We start from the raw sequence: 27,999 nt of genomic DNA, 5'->3' as shown, positions 1-27,999 counted from the left end.
AAGGTGCAGGGAGCAAGGTGGGAGCGTGCCAACCAATCCATAGTGAGAGCAGCATCAGAAAAAAGATCTGCTCTAACAAGCTTTTGTTACAATACAGCATTTTCTAGGAAGAACTATCTTGGTCACAGCCCAGTGGCACTGTTCTTTATGATAAATGCCACAGCTGTGGTTGTTGCCTCCTTGCAGGAGGTCTTTGCTTTCATTTCACCAGTCTGTTACACTTTGTAAAGTCAGGCAACTGCCTGCCCTTAGCTCCAGCTGGCCTAAAGCAGCAGTCATGGAGAAGTCTGGCTGCATCTGCACCAGCACTTCCAAACCACTCAGCATGGTTATGTGGGAGAAATTGGCACATCTCACAATACCCAGAGATCTCCCCAAAAAATTCAGAACTCTTCAGTAATTAACTGCTCAGAGCCAAGCGTAGGAAGATGCATCATGTTGTATTTTAAAGAAGACTCCACCTGGGGAAGATGCAGCATGTAAAATTTGAATTCAAATTGTCCAAGTTTACCAAAGTAAATAATCAACTAAAATTTGATGTTTCATAGTTGTGGCAGGTAGCTTTAAATAAGTGGTTCTACCTGTGGAACCACCAGAGAACACTGCATGGTGCTACCAAGCCCTACTTCGTGTTTCAGCCCTGAAAAAATAATCAAAATCTTTAAAAACAAAAAAACAAAAAAAAAAAAAAAAAAAACTGTAGCTCAATTTTTGTATTTTTAGAAAACTCCAAGAGCCTTCATCTTCTACAAGATGTTAATTGCAAATACCGCCATGTAGTATACAAGACATCGGAGTACAGTTGAGAGTTTCATCACTCTGATACACCCCATCTTCCAATCTCCTCTGATGCATAGGCAGAAGTCTTCAGCTTGGTAGGAACTCCATTTTGAATACTAAAATAATCCCCAACAGTTAGAATACAGAACCTTACATTTTTAAAAAAATGTGGAATTATTAACAGCAAAGGTGAGATACTTTCTTCAACGTCAAATACACCAGGATAAGAAACACATACCTGTTAACTTATGGAAAGAAATCTGTTGCTGGGGTAGGAGGGGTATTAGTAGAGCTCCTAACGTGGTCGTTTGCCATCTGGACCCAGACAGTCAGAATTTCACAGTCTGTGCTAACTGAATGGAGTTAGCAGGGGCGGATCTTGAAACTCTTTAACAAGAACAGGCTAGGCTGCTATTCCACTGCAGGTGAGCTTACCTACACATTTCAGATGTTGAAACGTCTCTTGGAAAAAGCCCAGACTATTTGAATTCCAGTTCAGCATAACCTGTTAAAGCCTACCTAAATATTACTCTACTTTAATCCAAACACCTTTCATCCTATGGCGAAGAAAAGCAACTGTCTAAAAACCCTGAATGGTTTTATTTCTGCTAACTAGGAGATCGACACTACCAGTCAAAAACCTCACTTCACCCAGTCAGCGTGAGATCTGGAAACAGAAGTAGCATTATTAGATCCAACAGCCTTAGTTTGGATGAACTTCTGTATACAAGAGCTCTTCCTCTCTTCTTTGTCCCTGGGTAATGCCCTGTTCAGTAGCCCATCAGCTCCAATGCCTCTCACCTTCCTTTCTTCTGGCTCAAACTGTAACCTTTAGGTTTCAGACATAAGGAAAGCTTTATTAAACAATACAACAAAGACTTCAAGTATGGAAATGCCTTTGAGCAGAAAAGACAGAAGAGGTTCCTGAATGTCATCCTAGGAATACAATATAATTATGCCAGATGCCATAATTATATGCCAGCAGATACTGGTCATTTAAGTACATCTCCCAGATTTTCAAAACCAGACCAAAGTTATTTATATAGCTACTAGAAGAATGCACACGTAAATGTCTTCCTAGAAAACATATGAAAGAAACAGTTTCAACCTTTTTCTTAACAGATTTTGGTCTATAGTTTTCACTTCACTCGACTGTCAGGTAATAATGCTTTTTAAATAAAAGCTTAGTTTTATTTTTAAATTTAATCAGCAATTTTCCCAATTTGACATCCTATAAAATCTGCTAGAAGAACATATTAGGATAATGTGAAATTTATTTATTTTTTTCCTGTACACTGCTTTGGAAACGACCCATCTTGAAGAAGAGAGTTTATTACAGGAAGAGTAAGAAGTTCATAAAGCTAAGCTAAAGACAACCTCGTGTTAAAAGAGAATTGTAACGAGCACAAGACAAATACCATAGCGATAGCGAGTTTTTTCCAGCTAGCAAATCTCGGTCTTACTCAAACCTGGTCAAATCAGAAAAATCTGAATTGCTTCCTACTCCTCGTGTAAGTGACTTGTTCGTGCCTGGGAACATTACGGACATCACAGTGAAGATTTCAAACGGAACAACATTTATTATTTGGGAAGTGTACTTATTTTCATTATAAAAAGGGGGGGGGAAATTAAAAACAGTAAGGCATCATCTAAAATACCATTAAACTTCCAGTAGTCAACATCACTGATTCATGGCTCCACTCAGATCCTGTGAGCTAGTAAGTTAAGGTGGAAAAGCCAGCAAGGTTATCAGCTTTTAGTATTAACTTTAAAAAAAAAAAAAAAAAATGTTCTGGAATTCATTTTTAAAACCAGAGAACAAAGAGCTCTGTAACACAATATGCTGTCACTTACTAGTGCTCAATGCTGCCATAAAATGCAAGTGTCAGAACTTGTCCATTGATGGAGGAAAAACAGAGTTTCCATCTCTCTCCTCCTCTCCCCAAAAAGTGGGTGGATAAGACCAAGAAAGAAAGGCATCAACATGTTTAGCTGGTAATAACAGGACCCAGTGCAGTGACAGTTTTATCTCTTCCCTAGAGCTGACATCGAGCGTGCCATGACTGCTCTGTCAACTCTGGCATCACTACCTCCTTCACACAAAGTCACTCAGCCTCGGTTAAAGCTACCAGGCACGTTAGCAGTAAGAAAGCCCTCTCATCACCAGGGAGCATGGCTGAAGGTCAGCGAATTCAGATTTGCCCTCAACCTATAAATCACAGATAGAGTACAGAGGCAAGAGCAGGAGAGCTCGCTGCAGCTGGCTGAAGACAGAGGCAGAAACACACAGAGCAGCCGCAGGGAGCCTCGGCACAATCAGCTTCGGAGACAAAGCTATGACAGCAGGGCATCTTCTAACACTTCTGCTTGCACTGATACCCCTAAAAATCTCAAAGCTGTTAGCAGCACCTCCTGCTACACATTATAAACGCACTCCTCCTCTGCTGTTTTTACAGTGACTTCCTGACACACTTTAAGGACGTGCCCAACTATCCCAAGGCTTTTCCAATGTAAAAGCTCAAGTGCTATTTTTAAAAGGCACTTTGTGTTTCTCAGTGTATATTAGCACGCTGCACTAACAGAGCAGATAAGAACAAAGCCAGCTTCCACAGATGGGAACAGATTTCAGCTGAGCGTGATGTCATTTGCTGTATTTCACCAGCAGATATATGGATAATCCTGCTTACCAATGTAATTTCCCTGCCAGTTGTACGCCGAGCTATTTCAGCTTTCCAGCTGTACTCAGCAGCTAGGGGAGTATTCCTTTTTTGGTCCAGCCACCTCCTTTACAGGCGTTTTGCTCATTTAAAGAGACACGTTTCTCAAACGTACCAAGAGATGAAAATCAAAACAAGGCAAAACCAGTAACAAACCCTTGAAACCCGAGAATGATGCATTTACACATCCATGTGGTTGTGTAAGACAGTAGGTTATGTACATTTTAATACTTGAAATAGCTTTTAAGGGCACAACTATTTAAAACACTGATCTCTGAAGTGAAGCAACTGAGTTTGCATCCGACTGATAACTGGAAAACAAGACAGTCACCTCTACACACATAGCTTTAGCGCAAAACACATTTAGTCTGGCTAGTAAACAACACTAAAGCTAATGTCTAAAATATAGATAGATATGAAATGAAAGCCTCTAAGTCTCTCAAAAGGACTATTTGCATCGAGACTCCCAAAATGCTAAGCCATTAAGCCAACAGTCCATTTATGACTTCAGTCTGTTCACATTGCCAAAGACTTACCAGAAGCAAGGAAGTGTCTGGAATTCTTTTATTTATTTCTCTGAAATGCAGAAAGACAAGGGCCCCAACTATTCCCTACTATTACAGGCTATTCAGGACACTCATTCAGTGTAAGATTCTTTGGGGACAGCACCATTTGCTAAGCTCCCTAACAAGTCTGATAACAGATGACACTGATTTGTCCACCCACTGACAGATTGACGATCTTGGCACAGACTGATACAGAGCCAGACATTTGTTAATGTGTGCATCTACAGTAGAAATATGTACCTACATCCTCAAGATCACTTGACAGCACTTGGCAGGCTGGAGAATGGAAGAAAAAAAGAAATCCAGCCTGTCTCCATAACACCATGGAAGTGAGTATAAATTCTTGATACACTTACTTTGCTGGCCCTGTCCATTTTCCCTTCCCAATACGAGTCTTTACCTGCAATTTGCGACAGGAGCATCTTCCCTTCCCTCCACACACAAACTTTTCCAAGAGATGCTAATGCACCAAGCTAATACCACAAGTAATGTAGATGACTCCCAGCTGTGTGTGATACCAAAGCCTTACCTGTACTGCAGAACTGTATCGATGCAGAAACTAGGTTGATGTTGTTAGTTTTCCTTTGCTTCTGCTACAGCTACTATTCCACGTCATGTTTACAGAGTTTAATTTTAGCAAGAATCCTTCTGAAAGCAAAATTTCCTACTGGAAAGTAAATAGTAGAATGAAACAGTCTGAAGAGCAACGCTGGAGTTTTTGGCTGGCTGTTCTTGATCTTAAGGAGGAAGATATGGTCATATTTCTCAAAGTGTCTACTGAGGTTTTCAGTCAGCACAGACTGGAAAAGCAGTAACTCATTTGCTCAAACTACACGCTGCTATTCATAAAAGGAGAGCAGTTAAGACTTCTATCATTTTTTTTTTTCTTTTTTGAGGGTGGTGAAATTTAAGTCTAATTAGTTATGAAAGAAGCTACAACTGTTAAACATTTGTGTGGTACACATACAAATACTCATCATGCCTTATTTTGAGTAAGAATTCTAGTCAGGAAAAAGAACAAAACTACAACTCAAAGGAAAAAGCAAGCCCCTCCGTCACGCCTCCCTGGCACCCCCCGAGGTTTATGACTGGGTAGGCAGCAAGCTCTGGACGAAGCCAGCTCTCGCCTCCGTTTTCACGTGTTCAGACAAACAAAAGCTCAGCCTGACATTTTGGTCCTGAATGCTTTTGAAAGGCACTGCGCTAAACAAAGACTCATCCCCGACAGCAGACAGAATTGAGTTGCATTTTGCTACTGGACCAGGTTCAGATACATGACGTTAGCCATAACATGCTACAGTAAAAGAGCATGTACCTGAGTAATTACAAATAACAACTTGGGGTCAAAATGCTGGTCTGTTACAGGGAGGGGGAACATGATGATAAGCTCCTGAACTTCACACCGAGTTGCATCCTATTTTTTCCCTTTTTTCCCCCCTCCTTATGCGAGGGCTGAGATATATGGAGGGGAAAGGGGGGCGGGCGCAGGAATCGCATAAATCTGCTGAAAGAATGCGTCTGTTAACAGTAGCAAACCTTCAACTCCTCAACTCCTGTGGGAGACTGCAGTTAACGAAAGGCAGGAATGCAATCAGAAACAGATCTGTTAAAACCTCCATGGCACTCTTACAGAGAGAATATCCCAAGAAGCCATAGGAAAAAAAAGTCTCAAGAGTTAAAGAATATACCCAGAAGCACTGACAGGTCTGAATAAAGCACATTCTTGAGCTGAGCAAGCTGGCTTTTAACCTTTCAGTGTAAAAAGCTGGAATCCTCCTAAACAAGTGCCAGCTTCTTCCAAAGCACAGCATAACCCAAACTAGCACAATTACTCAAGCAGGCAGAAGTCACCTAGAAGTTTTAAGGAGGAAAGCAACTTCCCTACCAAACCCACTAGAAAGTCAGAGATTCCTGTATCAGGAGCATTCGTTAAATGCTGAGTATAACAACCACAAGCAGTCCGATAGGAGACTATTAAAGCCTTTCTCCCAACACACTAAAGAGAGCCTGGAGCTGTGTATCCGATGCACTCATGCGTATGGAATGCTCTTGGATTGCCTTACACCAAAATAAGCAACCTGTTGCCAGATACTCCTCAAGCTCTTTCAACACGGAAAACAGCCCTGCCTGAACCACGAAAGAAGTCTAAAAACAGCACAAAAATATAACAAAAAACCCTTCTATAAAGGGAGCTCTGTGCTGGAACCTGTGCAGAGCTACTGACCTACTCCCACAGCAGTAAGGCTGGCTGCCTATCCGCATAGGCTGGCCATGTTTCTCCCAGAGAAAGCAAGGCCTAGATGCCAAGAGGACACTGATATCTTTAATTAACCCCTTTACTCTGCAGAGAAATTTCTTCGAGCCCAGCCTGAGGACTTTCCCTTTCCTGCCACTATCACCTACAATTCACTTCTAAATGCTTTCTGTTAAGAACTCCCATATGCTCAGAGAGCTGAAAGCACTGGCAACTCGCACAGCATTCCCGAGGTTGCCTGTTGTTCATCCCACTTGCTACTAGAAAACCGTAGATAATACAATAAAGATCAAAGAGAAGCCCTAACACTTAACTCGATCCCTGTACCCACACTAGGTGTGCTGCCTCCTTCAGAGCGAAGCAGCTCGCAGTTCCCAGCTCAGAGCCTGCCCGTGGCTTGCAGCCCACTAGGCCAGTTCAGCCAGCCAGCAGCACACCCCAGATACGAGCTCCCTGAGTCCCACTCTGCCAGCAAACCTCCTGCACGCATGTTACAACAGCTCTCTTAAGGGCCTTTGGCAGTACGAACAGCTCAAAACCACTCCCAGAGCAAAATCCAGGCTACCCCTCCTTGTCCAAGTCCTCCTGGACGCTGCCGTTCACAGGGACGTGCTGCATCCCTGCTCTGACAGCACAGCTCTGCCAGTCTCTCTTCTCGGGGCACTACCTGTACATAAACCCTGCGAAACAACTCACCTCTTGCTCCAGGCACCAGCCTGGAGATACCATCACCACCTCATAAAACAACACCTCTCAAATCCTGTTCAGAAGAGCCCCAAAGCCCAAACCCAGCAGTATGGAAAACTCCAAAAAGCCAGTACTGGAAAGCAACAGAAACTGGAGTAGGAATAGAAATGGTTATACAAGCCTGAGTCACTTCTCTGCGTGCCTACCTAATAGCTGATCCAACAGACGTGTTTGACTACTACCTAATAGCATCCTGAATATCCCCGTACTGCTTCCTGTTTACATGCTTACTAAGATCAGCCATTTATGCAGAATACTCAGCAGGTGATTTCATAACTCCCAAGCAGCCACGCAGAGGAACTGAATTCGCCTGCAACATTTCCACGTGATAGAGAGTCAACACCGAAAGCCTTCAATGCCAAGTCATCCTTGTTAAGTAGCTTTAAATCTCCCACCTAGCTCTCAGCTCACAAGCAGAATTTCATCCCTGCTGGAGACGCAGGGATTTCCAAAGCTGCTCACACCTACTGGAACTTCAAATAAGCTATCTTTCTTCGTATCTACCTTAATACCCCCCAAATTCACCTCCCGCTGACTGTTTGCCACCAAAGTGTTTATGGCCTGAGAGCAGCCAGCTGTGGCTTCAGACAGGAGCATGACTGAGCACCAGGAACTAACCAACAATTATGAGAGGTTGCATCTGCTTTTCACACAGCTCTTATGACAACCTGGCATGACTTTGTTCCAAGCAAGAGACGTGTTCTTGCACTGAACCATGCTTTTCTTTTAATAATCAACTCGGACTGTCAGCTGGATTAAAGATGTCACTTACGAGATCCGTTGATCTTTTTTCATTGTTGCTGGTTTTTGGTTTTCTAAATCAAACTAGCTTTCAGCAGATGTTATCTATATTTAGCACATGCGTGGAAAAGCTTATTCCATGGAGTAAGTAAGAAAACAATTGAGATTAATATTATTTTCAAGTTCAAAGATGAAAGCTGATACCTACACAGATGTAAAAAGAAACAGTCATGTAGCATAAGCTCTATTTCATAAGACTGTGCTCCAAAACACACATTATCATTACAACAATTCTACTTAACAGTTCAAGTAGCCTCACTCATTAATGTATCTAAGTCCCAAAGCAAGGTAATTCAGTATTTTGTTGGAGCAATTTCTTTCAGTGCTGGGAAGAAGAAAATTTTGGTCATCTGGATTTTTTTTTCCCCAGCAATAACTTTGGCCTATTTACCTTAAATTATATTATCTTCAAGATCAAGCTGTGGTAGCCATCACAGTAACCCTGTGCACAATTACACAACACAGATGTTCAAGTCTCAACTGCATGAGATGGGGAGAAATTCTTTGCACTAAGTGTTCAACCATGTTCTCTTCTATCATCTCAAGAGCTGCGTTAAGCAAAAACCTGACATCCCACAGAAACTATGGAAGTTCTGTTACCTAGAACTTCTAACGCTGTTGATATTTTAGGAAGCCCGTCAATATACTCTCAGAGTCATTTTATCCTTACTGTTTGGGTAGTCTAAAGCTTTCTTCTGCTTTGGAATGTGGTTTTAAAGCTAGCCACTCTGCTGGAGTTTCACCATCCTGGCCTCTGCCTGAAGACCACCTGTGGCCTAGACACATTTCCTCCAAGACCACAGAAGAAAATAGTTAACAAAAAATGGATCAGCTGGTAACTTGAGAGAACGTCACTAGTTAAAATGCACAATCATGCCACAGCTTTCTGCTCTAAGAGTATCTTCCCTTGGCATTTCTGAAGAACCATCAACATCAAAATGCTTTGCTATATGGAGCTGAGATTTAAAATAGAAGTGGTCCCAACCAAGAATTGCTTCTGCTTGTTCCAGGATAAACCACATTTTAGTTCTGAGCCATTTGTAAATGAAAGACAAACCACACTGCACATAGCCATGCTTTTACCATACGGTTGTTGTTTGGTTTTCTGTTTTGTTTTTAATTTAAAGCATTCAACACTGCTACAAACCTCACAATATGGGGAACATGAATCCGTATGTTTGGCTTTAAAGAAGAAAGCAAAGTTCATACCCTGAAGGCCAAAATGCTCCAACTTAATCATTAGACATCTTATAACCTAAAGATGCTGTTGCAGACCAGCCTCGAGGTCCTGTTTCTCCCAGGAAAATGCTGCAAAAAAGACAATGACTTGAGCAAAGAAAACAGACACAACCACACACAGTTACTGAAGTAAAATAAGTCTGTCTCATCTCTTCCTCGGACAGCTATTTTTTGCCTTCAATCATCAGAAGTTACTTATCTCTGTATTTTTTCCTTAAGGACCCTGATTCCCAAGCAGTTCTGTTATTCCTATTAAGACCCAGGAAGGTATTTCTGAAGCCTCCTTGAGCCTTCAAAAAACAAACTTGCCATTGTACACAGGAAAAGGCTTCTTCTATGAAATTTGTATTGGCAGATACTGCTGAGATAACATCTGGACTTGTTGTTCCTAAGTATGTGTGTTTCCTCAATTATAACCTGTGCTTAGGGAAACTGTGAATACTGCTAGACACCAAGTGAAGAACCGACAACATGCAGGATCTCTAAGAAACGTCTTCACATAGCTGTATTAGTAACTTCACCTTAAGGTCAGAAATATCATGCTAAAAAATAAGTTCATTTCCTTGGTCCTGAACCCCACTCATTTATTGACTTCTCTTTAGAGACTCATGCATTAAATTGGCTTGAGAGTAGATCTTGTTTCTAAGGAGAAGTAGTGCATCCCATGCTAACCAACAGGGGCTCATTTCTGAGAGGAGAATTCAGTTATTGCCTGACTGGCAGTGTATCAACAGGCCAGGAATCCAGAAGACAGAGTGGATTTAAGTGTACCTGTTTAAAGTGTCATTTTCCATCAGTGAAGGAAAGGTAACTTGCCTAATTCACATTATCTTCTTATACAAATATAAATTCCACTTTGTCTGAAGCATTTAAGGTTAATTATTATTCAAGAAGTACCACCACTGGAAGAGGTATATGCTGAACTGTAAAACCAACACTGTTTAAATGGCTTCTCTGGCAACCTAATGACCACAAAAGCCATCCCTAAGCTAGGTATGTTATGTGTCTGTGGACTTACTGGCTTCTAAATGAACTCTAAGCCGGTCACCGCTGAACAATGTGAACAGGTCAGCTTCTTCTATGGCTTCTAAAACAGTCTGATCGTAAACATGCGTAATCTGAGTAACAGGAGACTTGCTTTTAGACATAAGGGAAACCATGTGTTCTAAAACTGAGTCCTAGTGTGGAAAAAAAAAGAGACTGGCAGACAAAAGTGAATAATAAGAGCACAGTGCCAAAGAATTAGGTTCTCATTAACATTACAGCTTAAGGTAATGTTATTATCAAAACTAACCCAGACATCCCTGAGCTAGTGACCATTTTCCTCCTTTACATGGTTTTGATCAATGTGTTAGTAAAGGCGCTGGGGAGAAGAAATAACAAAAACCAGACAGTTGTTGGAAGGCACAAGCACAAACTGTTTTCTGATTTTCCCCTTCCAGCAGTGCAAGTTCCAACAGCTCTCTTTATTAGCAGAAGAAAGCAAAGCATTATGTCAGGCTTCTCACTTCAGGAAAGTTCTCCTTCTGTGGATCCCTGCATTTTACTGCTGAGTTAAAGGCTTTTTGAAGAAGTTGCGCTGCATTAGTTTTCAACACCAAAGACAAGTTCCAACTGTCTTCAGGACATGCGAGCAGAGATGATTAACACAGGGAAAACATCCACCTAGTTAAACCTACTTCCACGTCAACGCTCGCTGACTAGCCACAGAGCGCAGCAGAAACCAAGTAACGCCCTGTTATTTGGTCAGGGGCAAACTCAGCTAGGAACTATCAGTGAGCCTCTCGGGGGTGTTTTAACTCCACCGTGCCTGAAAGCACCTCATCGCATCGGCTGTCCTGTCTCATCCAAGCCGGCCATGATTCAAGTCAGGTTGTTCAGCAATAAAACTGCAATATATCTTTCCTACCTAGATCCTTACATACCTAATCTCATTTATGCACTAGGAAATTGCTACAATCTATTTTGGCAAGCCTGCAAGATTCACAGCAGATCGTATTATTTTCAGCTGAAGTATTTTCTTCTTTTTGTTCTCTAAAAACCCAGAAGGGCTAAAAGGTACTTCCACACAACGGTGGAGGTTTTGAAGTTTCAGAAACAGAAAAAAAAAAAAAAAAAAAAAAAAAAAAAGGATTAATAATGGCAGAGAAAGCTCTGCATGTGAAACAGCAGAACAGAGGTTTTACCAGACACATTTTAACATATATTTTTGAAGAATTTCTGATCAAGGATTACAAGCACTAATCCAAAGCAGTTTTTATATATATACATATATATATACACACACATATATATACATATATATAAAACTATCAGAATTCAGCCTGGGGCCTTCCCCAGAGATGTCCTTATAAGAGCATATCAGGAGTTGGCTCTATGCACAAACTAACCAGCGAGGAGGCAAGCTGTTCCATCTATGCTGCAGAACTGCCTGAGATCCTAAAATACGCTCTGACAGAGCAGACATTGGTTTGCAGAACATACAAGAGCGGAGGTTGTTTGTTTTAATTAGAAATGTCCTTTTGTGCCAGACCACGCAGTTCTTGGTATTCCTTTATCTGCAACGCATAGGACACAGATGTGGATTTCAGCACGTTTTGTAACAGAGTACATGCCAAGATCATTAAGTAAGAATGTCAGACTCCGCAGCACGCCTCTAGTTGTGCTCCATCTGTTTCCAGCGAGCTGCAGTTTGCCATAGGCTGCGAGTGCTGACCACGCATGCTCCGCATCTGCAGAATGCCGTAAGCACGGCCGAGAAAAGAGCAGCTCGACTGCACAGCAAACATTGACACAAGGAAAGGTGTGCCAGGCAGGCAGCGGGGACACTGATCTCCAACAGACTGCCAGACCTCCTTGTTTGTCACTGCACTCGCCTGCAAAATAGGTATTGAGTCAAGTTCAGCAAGCACATGCTTTTTGCTCTACATTCGGATTACCTAACTGCGAAGCTGAGCTAGAGATAGAAGCACTCGTATGATTTCATCGCTCAGTTATATAAAGGATTTTAAACTTTCACATAGACAATATATTTAATCCCTAGACTTGGATATACTTACAGATTCCCCACTATAAAATTTAAGGCCCTTTAAAAATTCTGACACCTTGTTTGATTAGAGCAGCTGCACTGTTATTACTGGAACGAGATCCAGCACAGGAACGAATAAGCAGCAATGTGCAAGCAAAGAAAGCAGCTCCAGAGCATGTTTTAAGCAGCCTGGCAATATGCTGACACCAAAAACAATGCTATTTTCCTCCTGCTACTTCTCATTCTCAGCGTGGCACTTCCATGGCACCTAGCAACTCCGTGACAGCAGCACGAGCCGGTTCGGTTCACTGCCACCGATCAAAGATGCTCCTCTTCCATTTCAGTCGGCAAACAACCAGGACCATCCTGTGCCGCACAACTTCTGGACCCTGCGGAGAGCAGAGGGCGAGGGGAGGGCAGAGGCTGCAACAGGCTGCTTAGATGTTTCGTCACAGCAGTAAGGGTCAAGGATAACCAACACTCGATGACCGAATCGCTCGGTTCTGTGGACAGACGGCAACTTCAGCACCTCTCTCCATCTCTGTCACTCACTGTGACAGCAAATCCTTTCCCCCCCCAACAAGTGCAGCTGCAATTTATAGGCCTTCACACTGGAAGGCACTCGGCATCCAACAGCACTGTACATTCTCCAGGCCTCGTTCAGCTGGAAGCATCCAACCACAAGAAGTGCAGGCTGCAAGCAGCTGAGGAAACTCTCCCGCAAGTGGCCCTTCTGCCCCGAGGACCGGGCTGTACAGGGCTCTTACTTCCACACAGCACATGGCAGTATCGTTACCCAGTTCTGCATAATGAATTATCGTTGCTTCAAGCAACATGTTTGAGAGCCATTTCATTAGCAAACTTGAGTGAACGTATTTTTGTACTTGTTTTTAATAAAACCCTTCCTATCTCAAGAGCAAGATACAATCCAGGTTTACAAAGCGTACACAGCTACGTAAAGCATCACTACCACTCTAAAACAGAGATTCCTGATGGCTGTGCCATCAGTACAGGAGCTGTAGCTTCAGCTGTCCCCTCTCAGATGTCTAGCAATTCCAGGGGCAGCTGGATGTCTGGACAACTCACACAAAAATACAATACTAAAAGCAGAGTAAGACAACGCCTGGGGAACTGTGATGAAATAAACAGTTCTAATCTGTCAAGGAGCAGAAGCTGAAAGGCCGATACCACTACTTAGCTTCAGGTCACCTCCCCCATGCCCCAGTCTTGGTCCAGCTCCACGTAGCTATGGACTACTCCAGAACCAAGGAACGCTTGCTGAATCGTTTATTTGTACATCTCTTGCTCCTTGCAAGGCTCTAAAATGCAGGTGGGGAACACAGGTATAATTAAGACAGGCAGAGAGAAAAGCAGCTAAAAAACACATTCTCCTGGGGCCTACTACAGCTCACCCCTTCCAAATATCAAGACTTCAGAATAACTGGACTGAAAAGAAAAAGAACTTCAATACAAGGGCAGAGAGTGCTGCAAAGCAACGCAGATGGGGAAACTTTAGTTTTTAAGTGAGGAGGGGAAAAAAGTTAACAGATTACAGCAGACAGTCTGCTTCAACAGATTGCAAGAACAAAATGGCCATCTACTTTGTATTTAGGATGCATCACATCTTTGCTTGGCACAAGAGAAGAGTCTGATCTCATCCATACCAGGCTGTGACTGACAAGTACTCAGTGTGTTTACTATTAAATACACTGTCTCAGCAACTGATGTGTACACAATTGCTCAGACCCTACAAACGAGAAGAATGAGCAATCAAAGCAGACTAAGTCAGACGCAGGCTGTATTAGAAGCTCACAAGACAGGCAGCCACGAATTTAAAAGTTCCCACCACTGAAGGCCAAGTACTTGACAAGGTGTCCCATCTTGAGAAGCTTTCTGAGACCCTGAGAAACAAATTACTAACTTTTTGTTGGTTTTGGAAGTGCTAAAGAGGAAAAACACTGCAGTAATCGTTCTTAAAACTGTTGCAATAGCCAGTACTTTAGAATTAATAACCTGTACTTACTCTAACAGCACCCCATAGAAGGAAAACTTTAAAATGAGGAGGTATTGTAATTATGTGCTTCAAGGCTTTGGCTTCTTGACAGAAAACAAGACACAACGCTAGTGCAAGGTATTGCACGTTTATATGCCCAAGTACTTAGAGAGCGAAGGGGAAAAAAAATTGTTAAAGCAAACTTTTGCCAAAGATAACATGAAGCAACGAATTTTAACCACTCCCCGTTCCCCATGCATGACTCTTCAGGACAATTCACATGCAATTACGAATTCTAATTCTCTACTACTCCTATTCCCTACTTCCTTAAGGTTTTAAGGAAACTATTTTTAGTGGAGTTGATCAACCCCAAATTACAGACTCTCAAACTGAACTAGAAGTGAGTTTCCTTGGCAAGTGTGTCTCACAAAAATCCTCCGTGTGAAAAGTCAGTAGAGGGCACTGTCACACCCCCACAAATCCACATTTTGCTGCTCTTTTGGCCCTGAAAATAGTAGGTCAGTCAGAAGAGGACGAATTCTGCAGCAGCTAGAGCAACTACTGCCCCTTACTAGCACTCGTGAAGAAAACAGGTAATCCTGGTGGCTACACAAACGCGACAACACAGCTTTTTGGACTTGCCATGGACAGCACAGGATCTCCATGGCTCTCATACACGACAAAGTCACCCAGCTAAGATTAAAACATCACAGTAAGTAGGAGAGAACCTCTGGTCTCGGTGGCTATATGCTGGTTAAAAGTATTTTCATCTTTCTTAGAGGGTTTAAGGAAAAGGTAGTATACTTCTTCCCAGCTGATGACACACACGTCAGGGAAACAAAGCCACTGGAACAGACTGGAAAGATACCAGGAAGGAAAACAGATGGAGGAAGACTGCATAATGAACACTGAGTAAAGAGGACAAGGAGGGCAGTCTCGAGACCACTTGATTGAAGACTTCTTACGTCTCACAGCCTCTATTTAATTTCACCTGTCCTTTCCACGTGAATGTTGTTTTATTAAGCAAAGTTTATGCAGTCTGGAGACTATTGTTTAAGTCCTGTCCTGGCAAAGTTAAACAACAGACTCCAAGCTGCACGAAGCTCTCTCCTGGATGCACTGAGCACTCCCCTCTCTTCCTGGGCAGAGGGGCACTGGCAACCTGGTTAAATCCCACAGCTAGGAAACAAGGGCACAAGAAGGAGGAGAGGATTTATAAATAGTATTAAAGACTCCCTTTTTAGCAAAAATAATTAGCACACACAAACGAGGGAGCAACATCAACCAGCAAACCCAACTGCATGGTACGTTGTCCTTTATTACCTCCTGCAGTAACAGGTACTCCAATGCACAAATTGATCTGCAGTCCCTACGACGCTGGTTCGGCCCACAAAGGGCTTAAATACAAATGCAATCCTTAGTGGCTTATTTCACAGAGAAACCAAGCAACTTCACATGAATCTGGTCACTGAAGCTGAGGTGCTCAGCGCTGCTGATACCGCTTTTACAGCCAGCGCGGTGGGCGAAGCAGTTACACCAAGCACTGGCTGGCTGGTGCCTCTGTTCCCGAGCAGGAACAGGTTCAGCAGCCACATCTGACTCCCAGCAAGCATGCCTATGCATCTCCCCTCCAGTGCCAGGCACTGCCCGTGGGAACAGCACGCTGGCAGGGCGGCCGGCCGGCAGCTCTTCCCGCAGCCCCTTGCCAGCCCCAACCACCGGGCTGTCCGCGCAGCAGGGCTCGGTGACCCCAGGAGCCCCTCGGAGGGCAGCGGGGAGGCAGCCAGGACGCGTACCTGGCGCTACCGGGAGGCTTCCTGCCGGGATAAAGCCCTCGCGTGAGCTCCACCCGCAGCTCGCCCCCCACCGACCGAGCCTGCCCGCGCTCCCCAGCCCCACTCACACGACGGCCCGGGAGATCATCCAGGACACCATGGCGGCGGCGGCGGCCGCGCGTCCCCTCCGCAGCCGGGCCCCAATGGCCGCGGCCCCGCCCGGCCCTGCCCGGCCCGGCCCCGCCCAGCTCGGCTCGGCTCAGCTCAGCTCGGCGGCCCGGCGCAGGCGCCCCGCGGCCCGCCGGGCCCCTCAGGGCGGCCCCGCCGCAGCGCCCCCCGAGAGGGAGGTTGAACCTTTCTGTTCAGTCTCTTAACAAATGTCACAAAGTGGTAGCAGAAGCGATAAATGCCAACATTTCAGTGCTCCTGAGCGTGCCGTTCAGTGTTTGGAGTAGAGAAACAGGAGAGTGTGGTTCTCCCCACCGTTCTTGCTGAGATGGTAAATAACATTCCAAGGGCCCTATTGCAATCTGTAACAGGAGTTAATTCTTTAAAATGTCTTTAAGTAGGGGTAATACACAGTTTGCATGCCATACAGTGAGAAGAAATGGCCTACGCTTCATAAGCTTTTGGCTTTTCCAGGTCAGATGCGCTAGGTCAGTGTAAGGTGGTTTTTGTTGCACAGGCAAGTGCCCGAATTCCTCACCCGCTCAAAGGACTAAAATCCAGAAAATGAAGGGATCTTCATTCCTCTGCTGCTTTCAGGCACAAATCACACAGTCAAAAGGTCGAAAGTGATTTATCAAAAGGTTGAAAGTGATTTATCAAAAGAAGAAGCGGGGAAATAAACACAGAGCGTTTCAGCAATTGTAACACCTCAAAATATTTGCTATAGTTGTAAAATGTGAAATTTTAAGCTTGAGATCAGAAAGAGTACACGGGAATGTGAAAACAAATGTATGCTCACCATGCAGGTGTTGAGATCTTGACAATGATACTGGCCATCTCGGGTGTCTCCCTACACTGTGATCTTTTACAGGGGGAACCTGATACAGAAAAAGAAAGGAGTTTGGTTGTGGGCAAATGAGACTACACCACTCATGAATCATTGAAACAGGCCTAATTTTGCATTCTATGAAAGCAGAAATCTGAACCAGAATTTATATTCCCCTTGAATAAAAAGCCCTTCTGGTATTAGACCGCACAAAACAAACTTGAACAACAAAGGATTCAAAATATGAATTGGCTCAAAGAGATGACATTTTAGACTCCACTTCTGTAAACAATTCTGCAGAGGTGGATCCTGCTGCCTGCATAATGTTCTACAGGAGTTTGTAGCATTGCAACCCATCTAGAGCAAACTGCAAGACACGAGCTTGAGTTCATATCATATTAAATAAGTATATATAAGAGAATCCTTTACTCCAGGCAATTATGTTTGATAGTATCTCAGAGAACCTTTCTAGGAAGAGAATGATACTCTTTTCTACTGTCCAAGATAAGTGTATACATTAATTCCATAGCTGCATATTTTATTTTGTATGAAGTATGGTTAAGAGAAAACCACTCTTTTCTTGTATGAAGACATTTATTTTTCTTGTGTTTGTTGCCATGGCAATACTGTCTCTGGTGGAAAGCTAAATTTACATTTAAAGAGGCTTTTTTTTTTAATAAAAAAAAAAGAAAAAGGTAAGGGCAGATGGCTCCTAAGAGTGATTTATTTTGCTAAGAAGATTATGCTTCATTTCATAGAACATTTTGAGACTTAACTCAGTGCAACAAACTTGGTGATGTTTGCCTGGCCCCCAGCAGACAAGCATGAGGATACCACATGGACTTCCTCGTTTTCCACTTTGTACAGAATGATAATCCATGCTCCTGCACTGCAGAAACACAGGGAGTGGTAAAGCAAATTAAAACCATGCCATGTACTCGTTCAAACCTGGGATGTCTTACCCATATGTCTATTTTTATGTAAGCAAAAGACTTACAGCTATCTCATTATAGGATATTTTTAAGTCCCCCACAAAAGCCACTTAATATAGCTAGAAGTCGCTTTAAATAGTTATAACAGTGTTTGGAAAATCACTGGTAAAGGTCAGCTGCCCTCAATTTTTTTGAGCCACTTCTGTGTAATACAATGTATGTATACAAATGGTGTTTAACTTTCACCTCTTTTAGAGGTAAACAAACATTTTTTTCTGGCATTGCAGCTGTGAAAACAGGAATTGGGCAACGTTTAGGAAGACACAAACTGGTTTGCAGACCAAGGAGTTCATGGGGTTCAGTCTCTGCACTGCGAGGATAAGCTCCCTGAAGAGACACCGTTTCCTTGCAGCTTCCAAACCACACGTATGTTAATTGCAGTGCTTTTTTCTTTTTTATAACCTTCATTGTTTTACATAAACAGGTTCTAAGTAAGTCTCAAATACCGAACTATTTGAAATTTTCATTCAAGGCCCAAACAAAAAGATAAGCCCTACTTGTCACAATCATTGAATCATACTAGAGAAATTTGTTATTTTGGAGTCAGAATATGCAACAGATTATACCATTTGTTAAAACAACAGAATATAAAATGGACATACAAATGATTTTTTTTTCTTACAATCCTCTAGGCTGATGTGTTTTTCATAACTGATTAATAATGAAAACATGGTTGTGGTTTGTACCACCTTCGAATATTTAACTCTCCATGTATTTTTCCTGTATATGAAACAAACAGCTAAGGTTGGCTGTGATCACAGACCAAGTAGTCCTACTACCTTAATGGGATTTCATCTCCAAGAGCAACCATTGGGCAATAGTGGGGGCATTTCATGAAATCAAAGCATCTGAAGCTCTTGCAAAAGATTCTGGATGTGGCTCTTCTTGCTTACATATGTTACATCCTCACAGCACAGCGGTGGAACATAGCAAAGCTAGTTGGTATCAAACACAGCTGTCTCTTAAAGGACTTGTGTAATACAGGCATATACAATGTACCAAGAGACTGTAAGCTTATATGCAGAAATACATTTTAATGTGAAATCTATTTAATGGGAAATGTATTAATATTCCAAATTAGGAAAGAGAAACATCTAAATACGGAGTAAAAAAAAAAAAAAGAGATCCATTTCTGCATATTTTTTTAATCTGGTAGGTTTAACCACTGTTGTTGTCTCAGTTTTATTTTATCTTTCACCATCTGACATTCCTTTTAAAGCTCTTGCCTCAGTATTCATGAGTTAAGTTCTTCTCCTGATATTTGCAGATATACCTGCAAATGCAAAATCTGAAAGTTCAAACAACAACAGGTACAGGATATTGGTAAATTTATGGTCTAGGTTGTTGTTTTTTTTTCCCTTCACTTTTCTGAATTTTGGGATGCTGACAATTTTAACTAGTATTGAATTTTAAGCAATACAGAAGTTAGAGTTAAAAAAAAGCATCAAACTGAAGTTATGGGATGACCTAACTGCATACTACTGGGAATTGTTTTCAAGCAGAGGGAAGTTAGTAAATGCAAGAACAGACCCAGAGATTCTCCACTCTCCTTCTCCCACCCCACAAGAATGCAGAGGGGTATATCTAGCACTCTTCATCCACCAAAACAGCCCTCCTGTCAATAAAAAGCTAAATCACTTCCATCATTCCAACACGAGACGGTTTTGAGTGCAGCACAATAGAATATAATCAGGCAATTCAGGTAGAATCTGGTCTGAGTATAAAATAACGAATATTAGATGTCCTCTGTGTACTTTTTTTTTTTAAGCACAACTAATTTACTGTGCTGTTAAAAGGCATATCATACAAGTGTTGATTAATTGTATCAGTTTTCAAAGACCAGTTGCTATGATGGTTGCAATGGGTTAAATACGTCCAGTTCCTTGTTTCCCAGCAGAAACATAAGAGCACCCCTTAGATTTTTTTTTTTTTTCTTGAGGGAAATGTGATCTAAAAAGGAAGGGGAAAGTTCAGAACAGTTCCATTTGAGACTTGTATTTCTGGCAGCAGTCATATGTCCATCCTACCTTATTGCTTCCATTTGGAGTTTAAAACATGTGAGATGCAGCCCTGCAAGGGTGAGCAGAGGCAACAGGGAGGAGCTCATTTCCAGATGGCCAGGAGCACCTGAGAGACCCTTACAAAGCAAGAGGCTGCTATGCCTATCACTCCCCTACTTCAGTATTGATAAGCTATAGAAAGAAAGGATTTTGACATGCATTACACATAGACCTGCAGACATTGCTCATTAGGTAAAGAGTAACCACACACCAGGGTTATATACAAGTACATCTCAATAGGGTTGTCCACAAAACAGATTAGCATAAATTATTTTCCCTCTGTCTCCATATAGAGTGATATTAAAGACAGCAACTTGTTCAAAAGCTGCAGCTGAATGTTGTAGTAAATATATGCCTCTCATGAGAGCAAACCCATTTTAAAAAATGGGATACACATACCCTGGTATCTGATGATCCGCCTTCTCTTTGTGTTTTGAAATCTGCATACTGAGACATAGACCAAAGCCACATTATTCCTTCCTGTCTGGGTAATATCATCTCAGCATCTATATTCCACTGCTACTTGTGATGCATCAAATTTAATAATTATAGCAATATGTTGGAGATTTTTTTTTTTTAAATACACTTTCTGCTTTTGATGTTTCTGATCGCTATGCTTATGCTTATGCTATTTTATAGTCTGCTGACTAAGCTCATATGCACACCAGCTGCATTTTATCAAGGAACAATGTTTGCCTTTTGAACTAGCTGATAGATTTTACTTTAAATGAAGATGAGATATACATTCTTTGGCAACATTTAGAACCTTGTTCAGCACAATATCCATTTGCAGAAAGTCATAGCCTCCAGCTAAGCGGTGCACCAACCCATGGCCATCAGCCCGAACGAGGCAGGGGGGAAGTGTCCCAGAACCAGAAAGGATATCTGATGAATAACACAACCAGGATCATTCCATGCCATTTGAGTAGATATCTGTAGAAGCAACAGATTACATACCTTTTCTAGGCTGTATTTACTAGTCATTACCCTGCTGGAAAGGTTTAGTATGAAAGTTAAGCTGACTCAAGGAATATTTAGAACTTTTTATCCTGTCTTCCACAAATATAGAACAAAGATTATTTTCCTTTCGCAGCAACTTTAAAACTAGCTAGGAGAGTTACTCACATGGAACACCTCTGTGAGCCTATGTACAACTGAAAGTTACTCTTCAACCAGCTGACATATGTCTGCCCTGTTCTTCCTAACGAGGTCTAATCAAAACTACTGACCACCAAATGCATTTAAGGAAGCCATTTCATTACACAGTATCCTGATTTTTGATGGAGCAGTGCTTCTGTCTCTTCATTTCTGAAGTTCCTTTTGTTCCAAGGATTTTCTTCTGTGTTCCATCCTAAATTGGGTAAAGATCTTTCTACAAATCTTAAAACTGGAAGTGAGTATCAAATCATTTCATCTGACTTCAAAGACGCAGAAATCCTTTATTTATGTTTTGAGTCAGATCACCTTTGTTTTCCTGAAGAGTTATTGCAGACAAAGGATATTGATTTGAGGCATCAGAACACAGTGTTTTATCAGTAAATTGTTTTTCCCTTAGAGGAAACTGGGAGCATGCTTTTAAACTTGGAATTTGCCTGTCTTTTCTAGTTATGGGTTCTTGCTATGCCCTAAGTGATAGATTAAAGAGCGCTTTTGCACCCATTATCTCTCCACAATGATTTATGCATGCTTAAGTCACCTTTCAATTTTCCGATGAGGTAAACTGCAAGCATCTTTAAACAGTTTTTTTTTTTTTTTTCCTCTAGTTCCTAAATGCTTTGTGGTAGATTCCTAGGTCTATTCACTTTTCCCCCCCACTGCACTTCCATATACTGACACAGTGACTCGATTTCTGTCGATTCCATATGACTTTGAATGACAGTTCTACCACCCACCTTTTACCCCTCATTAATAGATGTAACAATATGTTATCAATTTTATCACTTTGTCATTTTGGGTGCTCCTTTTTTTTTTTTCTCCTTTATGATCCAGGCATCTTTCTTGTGTACTGCTTCTCAGTACTTTGCCTGTTCATCTCAAGGCTTCATTGGTCATCTCTCTCCTTAGAGGGCTCACCTCCACGACAGTCTGCAATCAAAGCTTTTTTTTTTTTTTTTTTTTTGCCTATGTATGTATTACAATCACACACAGAGTGCAGGTAGGTTAACAGCAACAGGATCATCTGCCCTTATACTGTGTCCAAATTTCTGTTTACGAAAATTGGAGGGTCAACATTCACTCCTACCTCACAGGGAACAAGTATTTACTTCTTCTGTGGAGAGTGACTGAGGCTAGCACTGAAGAAAACAGAGGCCATATGGAAAGAAACTTCGTTTGTTTTCTTGTACAGCATTGCAGATCGTGCACACGAAAATATATCTTTCTTTCACAGGTCCCATTCTTGACATGGAAATAATTTATTTCTGCTTTACCATCCTCATCGGCATGGAAGCCACCTTTTAGTTCTTTTCTCTGTTATTTTAATATTACATCACCAGCTAACATGGCAAGTTTTTGTACAATCTTGTGTACTTAGAATACAACTGCAAGCTGTTTAAGACATTAGCAGTAATTGTCCAAGGTTTGAAGCCTGCCTGGGGAGCAGAGGGAGGCTCACGCAGGAATTTTATGCATTGCTGGAAATCCATACCAGACTGTATTACTTGCTTCAGAAGGCAGCTAGAATATGTGTCTTGTGCTAGGAACTTTGCCACCTTCTCTTTCCAAATAGCCTTTTAGTTCTTAGGAAAGTTGACTGTAGTTCCTCCGTGAAAAATGGAGCACAGACAGTCTTTCAGCCTGTCTAGACATTCTGGATGCTGAGTGTTTAATGTCCTGGTATAACATAGCTGGACTATAGCAGTGGAAAGTGATGAAGGCAGGAAAAACAATAGGCAGAAATTCTGGTTTAACAGGCGTAAATACTCTGCTGCTTTAGCTGCTCAATGCTGGTAGCCTGCAAGAGGCTAGGGAACAATTACCTAGATTATGTCAAGGAAGCTCTGTCTAGACAAAGCACAACTTCTTACCACAGAGGTTCACCCTTTTTTGTATACCGATTTTCTCCCAGAAGCTGCTAGAAAGAACTGCCAGTTAGTGACAACTGACACCAAAAGTCACAGTCCCACAAGTCCAAAATGAGAATCAGAAGCTGGTTTGTTATGGTTTCATTTTTACCCTATTGCTGTGTGGATACAGTTCTTCCCACGTTTTTTTTTTTTTTCTTCCATCCTCTCTCCCAGTTCTGTAGAACAATTCACCAAGAAATATTAAGACAAATAGCATGCAGGAAAACAATTACACATCTCAGAGTGCAACCCAAAAATCAGGAACCTCATCAGCTGATCTCTGAAGTATTTAGGAGCACTATCTGCACAAACGATTGATGTCCAACAATCAGGTGTGTTGATGAGCTGAATGAAGAAACATGAAATCACCTCTATGGCTCTGAGTGGCCATTGAATTTGATTAAGTGTTTGACCCACTTGGTTCTCAGATAAAAAACAAGTACCAAGCTCCATGAACCATGTCATTGAACAAGTTATGTTGCTTTTTACAAAAATCAAAAGATGCTAATATTTTACTTTATTTCCCTGCAGATGAGTTGCACTGCAACTGCAAACACCACCAAAAATCTCTTATATTAACAACTTCAGTTTTCAGTTGGACTAGAAATTACCGGTGTGTGCTTTCAGCCTCATTTTTTATGATGAAGTTCATGTAAACAACATGAAACAGTATTGAATTGCTGGGATATAACTTATGCACAGGGTTCAAAGCAGAATAAAACATGAGAAAATGGGAAATGGCATGAGGCTTTGAGGCCTACACAAGGTGCTTTGTTATAACCATTTCCTTGAACTTGCATTTTGTCCTTCTGTTGTCAGTAATTTCAGAAGAAAAAAAGGCAGTGGTTTTGCATTGCATTAGGGAGTCTCAAATTACAGATTTAATAAGAGCTGTTTGAGGCCTCGTCCTACAAAGGGATATCACTTCCCAATCCAGGACATCAGGGTAGCCACACCAGCTGGCTCACCACCTTCCTCAGACCTTTACCTTTCTGAATCATCTCAAGCCAGGCTCAGTTCAGTCATGTAAGTTCTGGTTCAGGTAAATAGCTTCACTGGAATTACAATGCCAGCAGAACTGACCTCTAAGCATTTCCTGAAGTCCAAGTTGCATATAGAGCTTTTCTATACAGGCCAGCTTGTGCCAGGGAAGTGTTCTCTCATTGCAGTTAAGATCACAACCCAACGTTTCATAATTTGGAGCCCTCTTTAGATGTGGTCATACGGAAGAATGTTCCCATTAATTACTGCTACAACTCAATAATACCAGAGCAAAGTTTTGTGGAAATTGCATTGTGATTAAGAGGAAGAAGGAAGAAAAAAAATGTGACAAACCAGGACACAAGATTGATTTTTCCACTTGCTATTCTTCCTTTTTCCCCCTCCCTCCCTTCAGCTATTTTTAATAGTAGGGCTTACTTGGTTTTGGCCTATTACTGCTGAAGCATGATCAGATTCTGAATATAGAAGTTGTTGAGGTGAATCAGTAGTACAGTACTCCAGACCCCAGGGTGGAGTCAGGTTCTGAGATTTAGGGCTTGATACTGGCAGCAAACCCACCTTCAGTTCACTCACTGAAGACTGAAGGGAGGGAGGTCTCCTGCACATGGTTGTGCCCTGCACGCAGCCACCTGCACACACCTTGCTAAAGTTTCTTCAGCAGACATTGTGTTGAGAAAATTTTTGACTATTAGAATCTACACACCCTAAAGCAGCATGTTCCTTTGGATTCCTGCTTGGCATTCTCTAAGATATCACAGGACGGAACCAGATAAGTGCTTGTATAGATAGAAATTTGAGAAGACCCATTTCTGAAAGCGAGTAGAAATTTCAGGTCCAGAAGTCACACGCAACAGGAAAAAAAAAAAAAAAACAAAAAAAAAAACATACAAAGAATGTGATCCCACATCATTTACTGTGGGAGTAAAACAGCAAGGCAGATACCTGCAACTGCTGAGGTCTGAGTAAATTCTTTCTCCACTAATCCTTCTATCCAACAAGGTTTTTCCCAATTCAGTCATGTTTACTGTCAGTTGATGCTTCAGCAACATAGATGCTTTTATAAGTTGTTGACCTTTACAGTTAGGGCTTACCTGAGGGAGAGAAATAACTGCCTGTTTTATTCCTGCATCCACAGAGCTAGTTTGCTGAAGAGATATTTGCTGGCTGAACTTTGACCAACCAGACCATGAAAACAGACTAATTCTAGTCTAGAGAGTCACTAGGACTAAGGAAGCATAAGAGACTAGCAGAGTGGCAGCAAGGATAGGTGTAGCAAGCAGGTAGCATTTCTGGGCTAGGAAGACATGGAATATACATGTAACTCAGGGTGGTGATGTGGACAGAGCAGTGGGTGTCTCCAACACCACAGCATCAAGGACTGTATAATGTGGACCTGAAGATATTTATATAAATAGCAGCAGTTGCTGAAACTGAAATACAGGAAACCCCATCTCAACGTAAGACAAGTCCCACTGTGCGAGCAGTTGAACACTGGAACAGGTTGCCCAGAGAGGCTGTGAAGTCTCCAGTCTTGGAGACATTCAAAGCCTGACTGGACAAGTTTCTGAGCAACCTCTGCTGTGGGTGGTCCTGCTCTGAGCAGGGGGGGGCAGACTAGACAGTCTCCAGAGGTCCTTTCCAGTATCATCTAGTCTGTAACCCCGAGGCAATCTCTTTATTCAATTAAATGACACTGCAACAAACAAACACAATCTTCTGCTCTTTAGTCCAAGACGACAGGCAAGTCCTTCCTCATCTCTCAGCTCATGTAGGTCTGCACCTTTTCAGGCTGTCATTAGAAGAAGTAATGTTTCATTACTCTTCTTGCAGTAAGGACAGCCTTAAATCAATTCCCTTTCCAGGGCTGGTTTTAAGTATAGCCTGAACAAATGTGACAGACAGACCCTGGAACACTCCTAATAACAGCAAATGAATTGAAGGAGTTACTGGCTCCGTAGAAAATTTGTGATGGTTTTAATTTGGATAACAGTACCAGGGGGAAAAAAATAAGGAAACCCTGTTGCTTAATCAGCATGGAATCAGTAACATCAATTTGGCTGCATCCTGTACACTATGAAATATTAAGAGTATCCTTGTCAAAGAGGTAAGCATTGTTAAATAATGGCTATTACTGAACTCTAGAACATAGCCCTAATTTGTTGCCTTTTCTGACACAGAAATTTAACAAGACAGGTAGTTGGAATATAAGAAAGAAACCCTTGTATCAATTTTAATGCAATTTAGAGCCAGTTTGCTGGCAGGAAGAAAGAAGAAGCATCATCTCATGTTGGAAAAAAAGCAGTCAGAGGGGTTTGTTAAAAGGGTAGTTACCCGATGTGATAGTTACTGGCTTGGACAAACCTGATATCAACCAATCCTTTTGTAATGACACATAGATTATGATATATCAACAGCACTACAGTTACGTTAAGAAAATGCAAATGGATTTGTATAACAAAGTAGTAAGAGAATGATGCTAAAAACAAACAGAACAAAGAAGTTGAGGAGGAGTGATAGGACAGAGCCTAAAAAAAAAAAAAAGGTGTTAAAGGAACTCTTTTTTTTTTTTTTTTTTAAATGGTTTCCTATTAACTTCTCTTTCTACCTTGATTTCAGAAAGACCCAGCTATTTTTGTTCCCTCTCTTCCCCCCCCCACCAGAGGAAGTAGCCATAAGTAGTAAGTTCGGGTAATTTTCCCTAGTTAGTACATAATAACCGATAGCTAAACTCAGCTATTTTTCATCTCAGATTTAGACCTTTGCCAGCCCCACAAACTTCTCATGAGCTTTTTATTGTGTAGTAGTATACAAAGCCATTTCCTTGCTATAACTGTTACCTGCTTTAGTTTTACCAGGGTAATAACAACAGCAGAACAATTTCAACCTAAAGCAGCTGTGAGCAAAAGGGCCTTCTTCCAAGCGTCAACCCCCCAGAAATATGCGTATGAACCAGAAGAAAAATCAGTAGACAGGGAGTTACTTGTATGAGAACAACAGTACAATCCTTACTAATGACTTTTTTTTTAGTGTGCATGAGAAGTTTTAGGACAAACATTCAGAGATTTACATGGACTGCTAATCAGGTTATAAAGCTTTGTCCCCTTATGTTAGAGATGTTGAAAGTGCTCTTAAGACCTTACAAATTCAAGCAGTTGGAACAGAAGGTTCTAGTTGCTTACTTTCCTACATTGCTTTTATTAGTCAGGGTCTAACACCATGTACCAGTGATCTCTAGCAAGGAGAAGAGACCTGATCCACCTCCTAATTAATTCAAAGAGTACCTGCACAGTTATTTTAGTGGCAACTATAGTATCTACTGATAAAGTGATGTACATAAACATCTTTCACTCATTGTAGAATTCAGTTCTCCAATACTGTTTGAGTCACTGATATATCTTAAAACCGATATGACAGCTTACCATGTAGAAATAATACTTGTCTTCATGTATTTTTATTGTTGTCCATCTGCTAACATTAGAAATCTACTCATTGTAAAAATACAGAGATAATAATAAAAAAGTTTAGTATTATTTAAAAATAAAAAATACATTCTAGATAACGCAAAGTTGGTGCTTTAGGAGTTGGTGAGGAAAAATAGTATTTCCACATAGCTAGCTATACTGCTACCTAATCCACTGTTACTAGCAGTGAAACACTTCATAGTTCTTAAACAGCTCAGGTTTGCGTAGGCAGAAACTCTCCTTAAGTTAAAGGTTTCTGAGAAGTCAATCTATTCATTTTTAAGTGTGATTGGTTTCAGGTTTGGTGTGTGAGCAATCAACAGAAGAAATGAGCATTGTGCCTGGGGGCAGCTGGGTGAAAGGAAGGCCTTTTCAGAAGGAATGTTGGTGCATTGCTATTGCTGAAGCTGCTCAGGCTCTGAATATGCTGCAACTCTTCTGGACTTCTGTAGGTAGATCCCCTCAGCTAAAAATAATTTGTTCTTATACTTCCTTCTGGGTATTATAGCATGCATTGTCCCCGGA

General features: G+C 41.6%; 1 protein-coding gene across 2 annotated transcripts in view; it reads right to left on the bottom strand.

Annotated features, from left to right (window-relative positions):
• Positions 1 to 16,113, bottom strand: part of REEP3 (receptor accessory protein 3) — a 38,604-nt gene extending 22,491 nt beyond the window's left edge. The window contains exon 1 of one of the 2 annotated variants that reach the window (XM_084290481.1): positions 16,029 to 16,113. In XM_084290481.1, coding sequence (XP_084146607.1) covers positions 16,029 to 16,060 — 32 coding nt within the window. In that variant the 5' untranslated portion in view covers positions 16,061 to 16,113. Of the gene's footprint in view, positions 1 to 1,018; positions 1,095 to 16,028 lie in introns of those variants that run through there. The other variant, XM_084290480.1, reaches the window with a different exon arrangement.
• Between the last annotated feature and the right edge of the window lie 11,886 nt (positions 16,114 to 27,999).

The sequence above is a fragment of the Netta rufina genome, assembly GCF_964035555.1.
Source record: "Netta rufina genome assembly, chromosome: 7".
NCBI lineage: Eukaryota > Metazoa > Chordata > Aves > Anseriformes > Anatidae > Netta > Netta rufina.
This window is presented reverse-complemented; position numbering and strand designations above follow the sequence as displayed.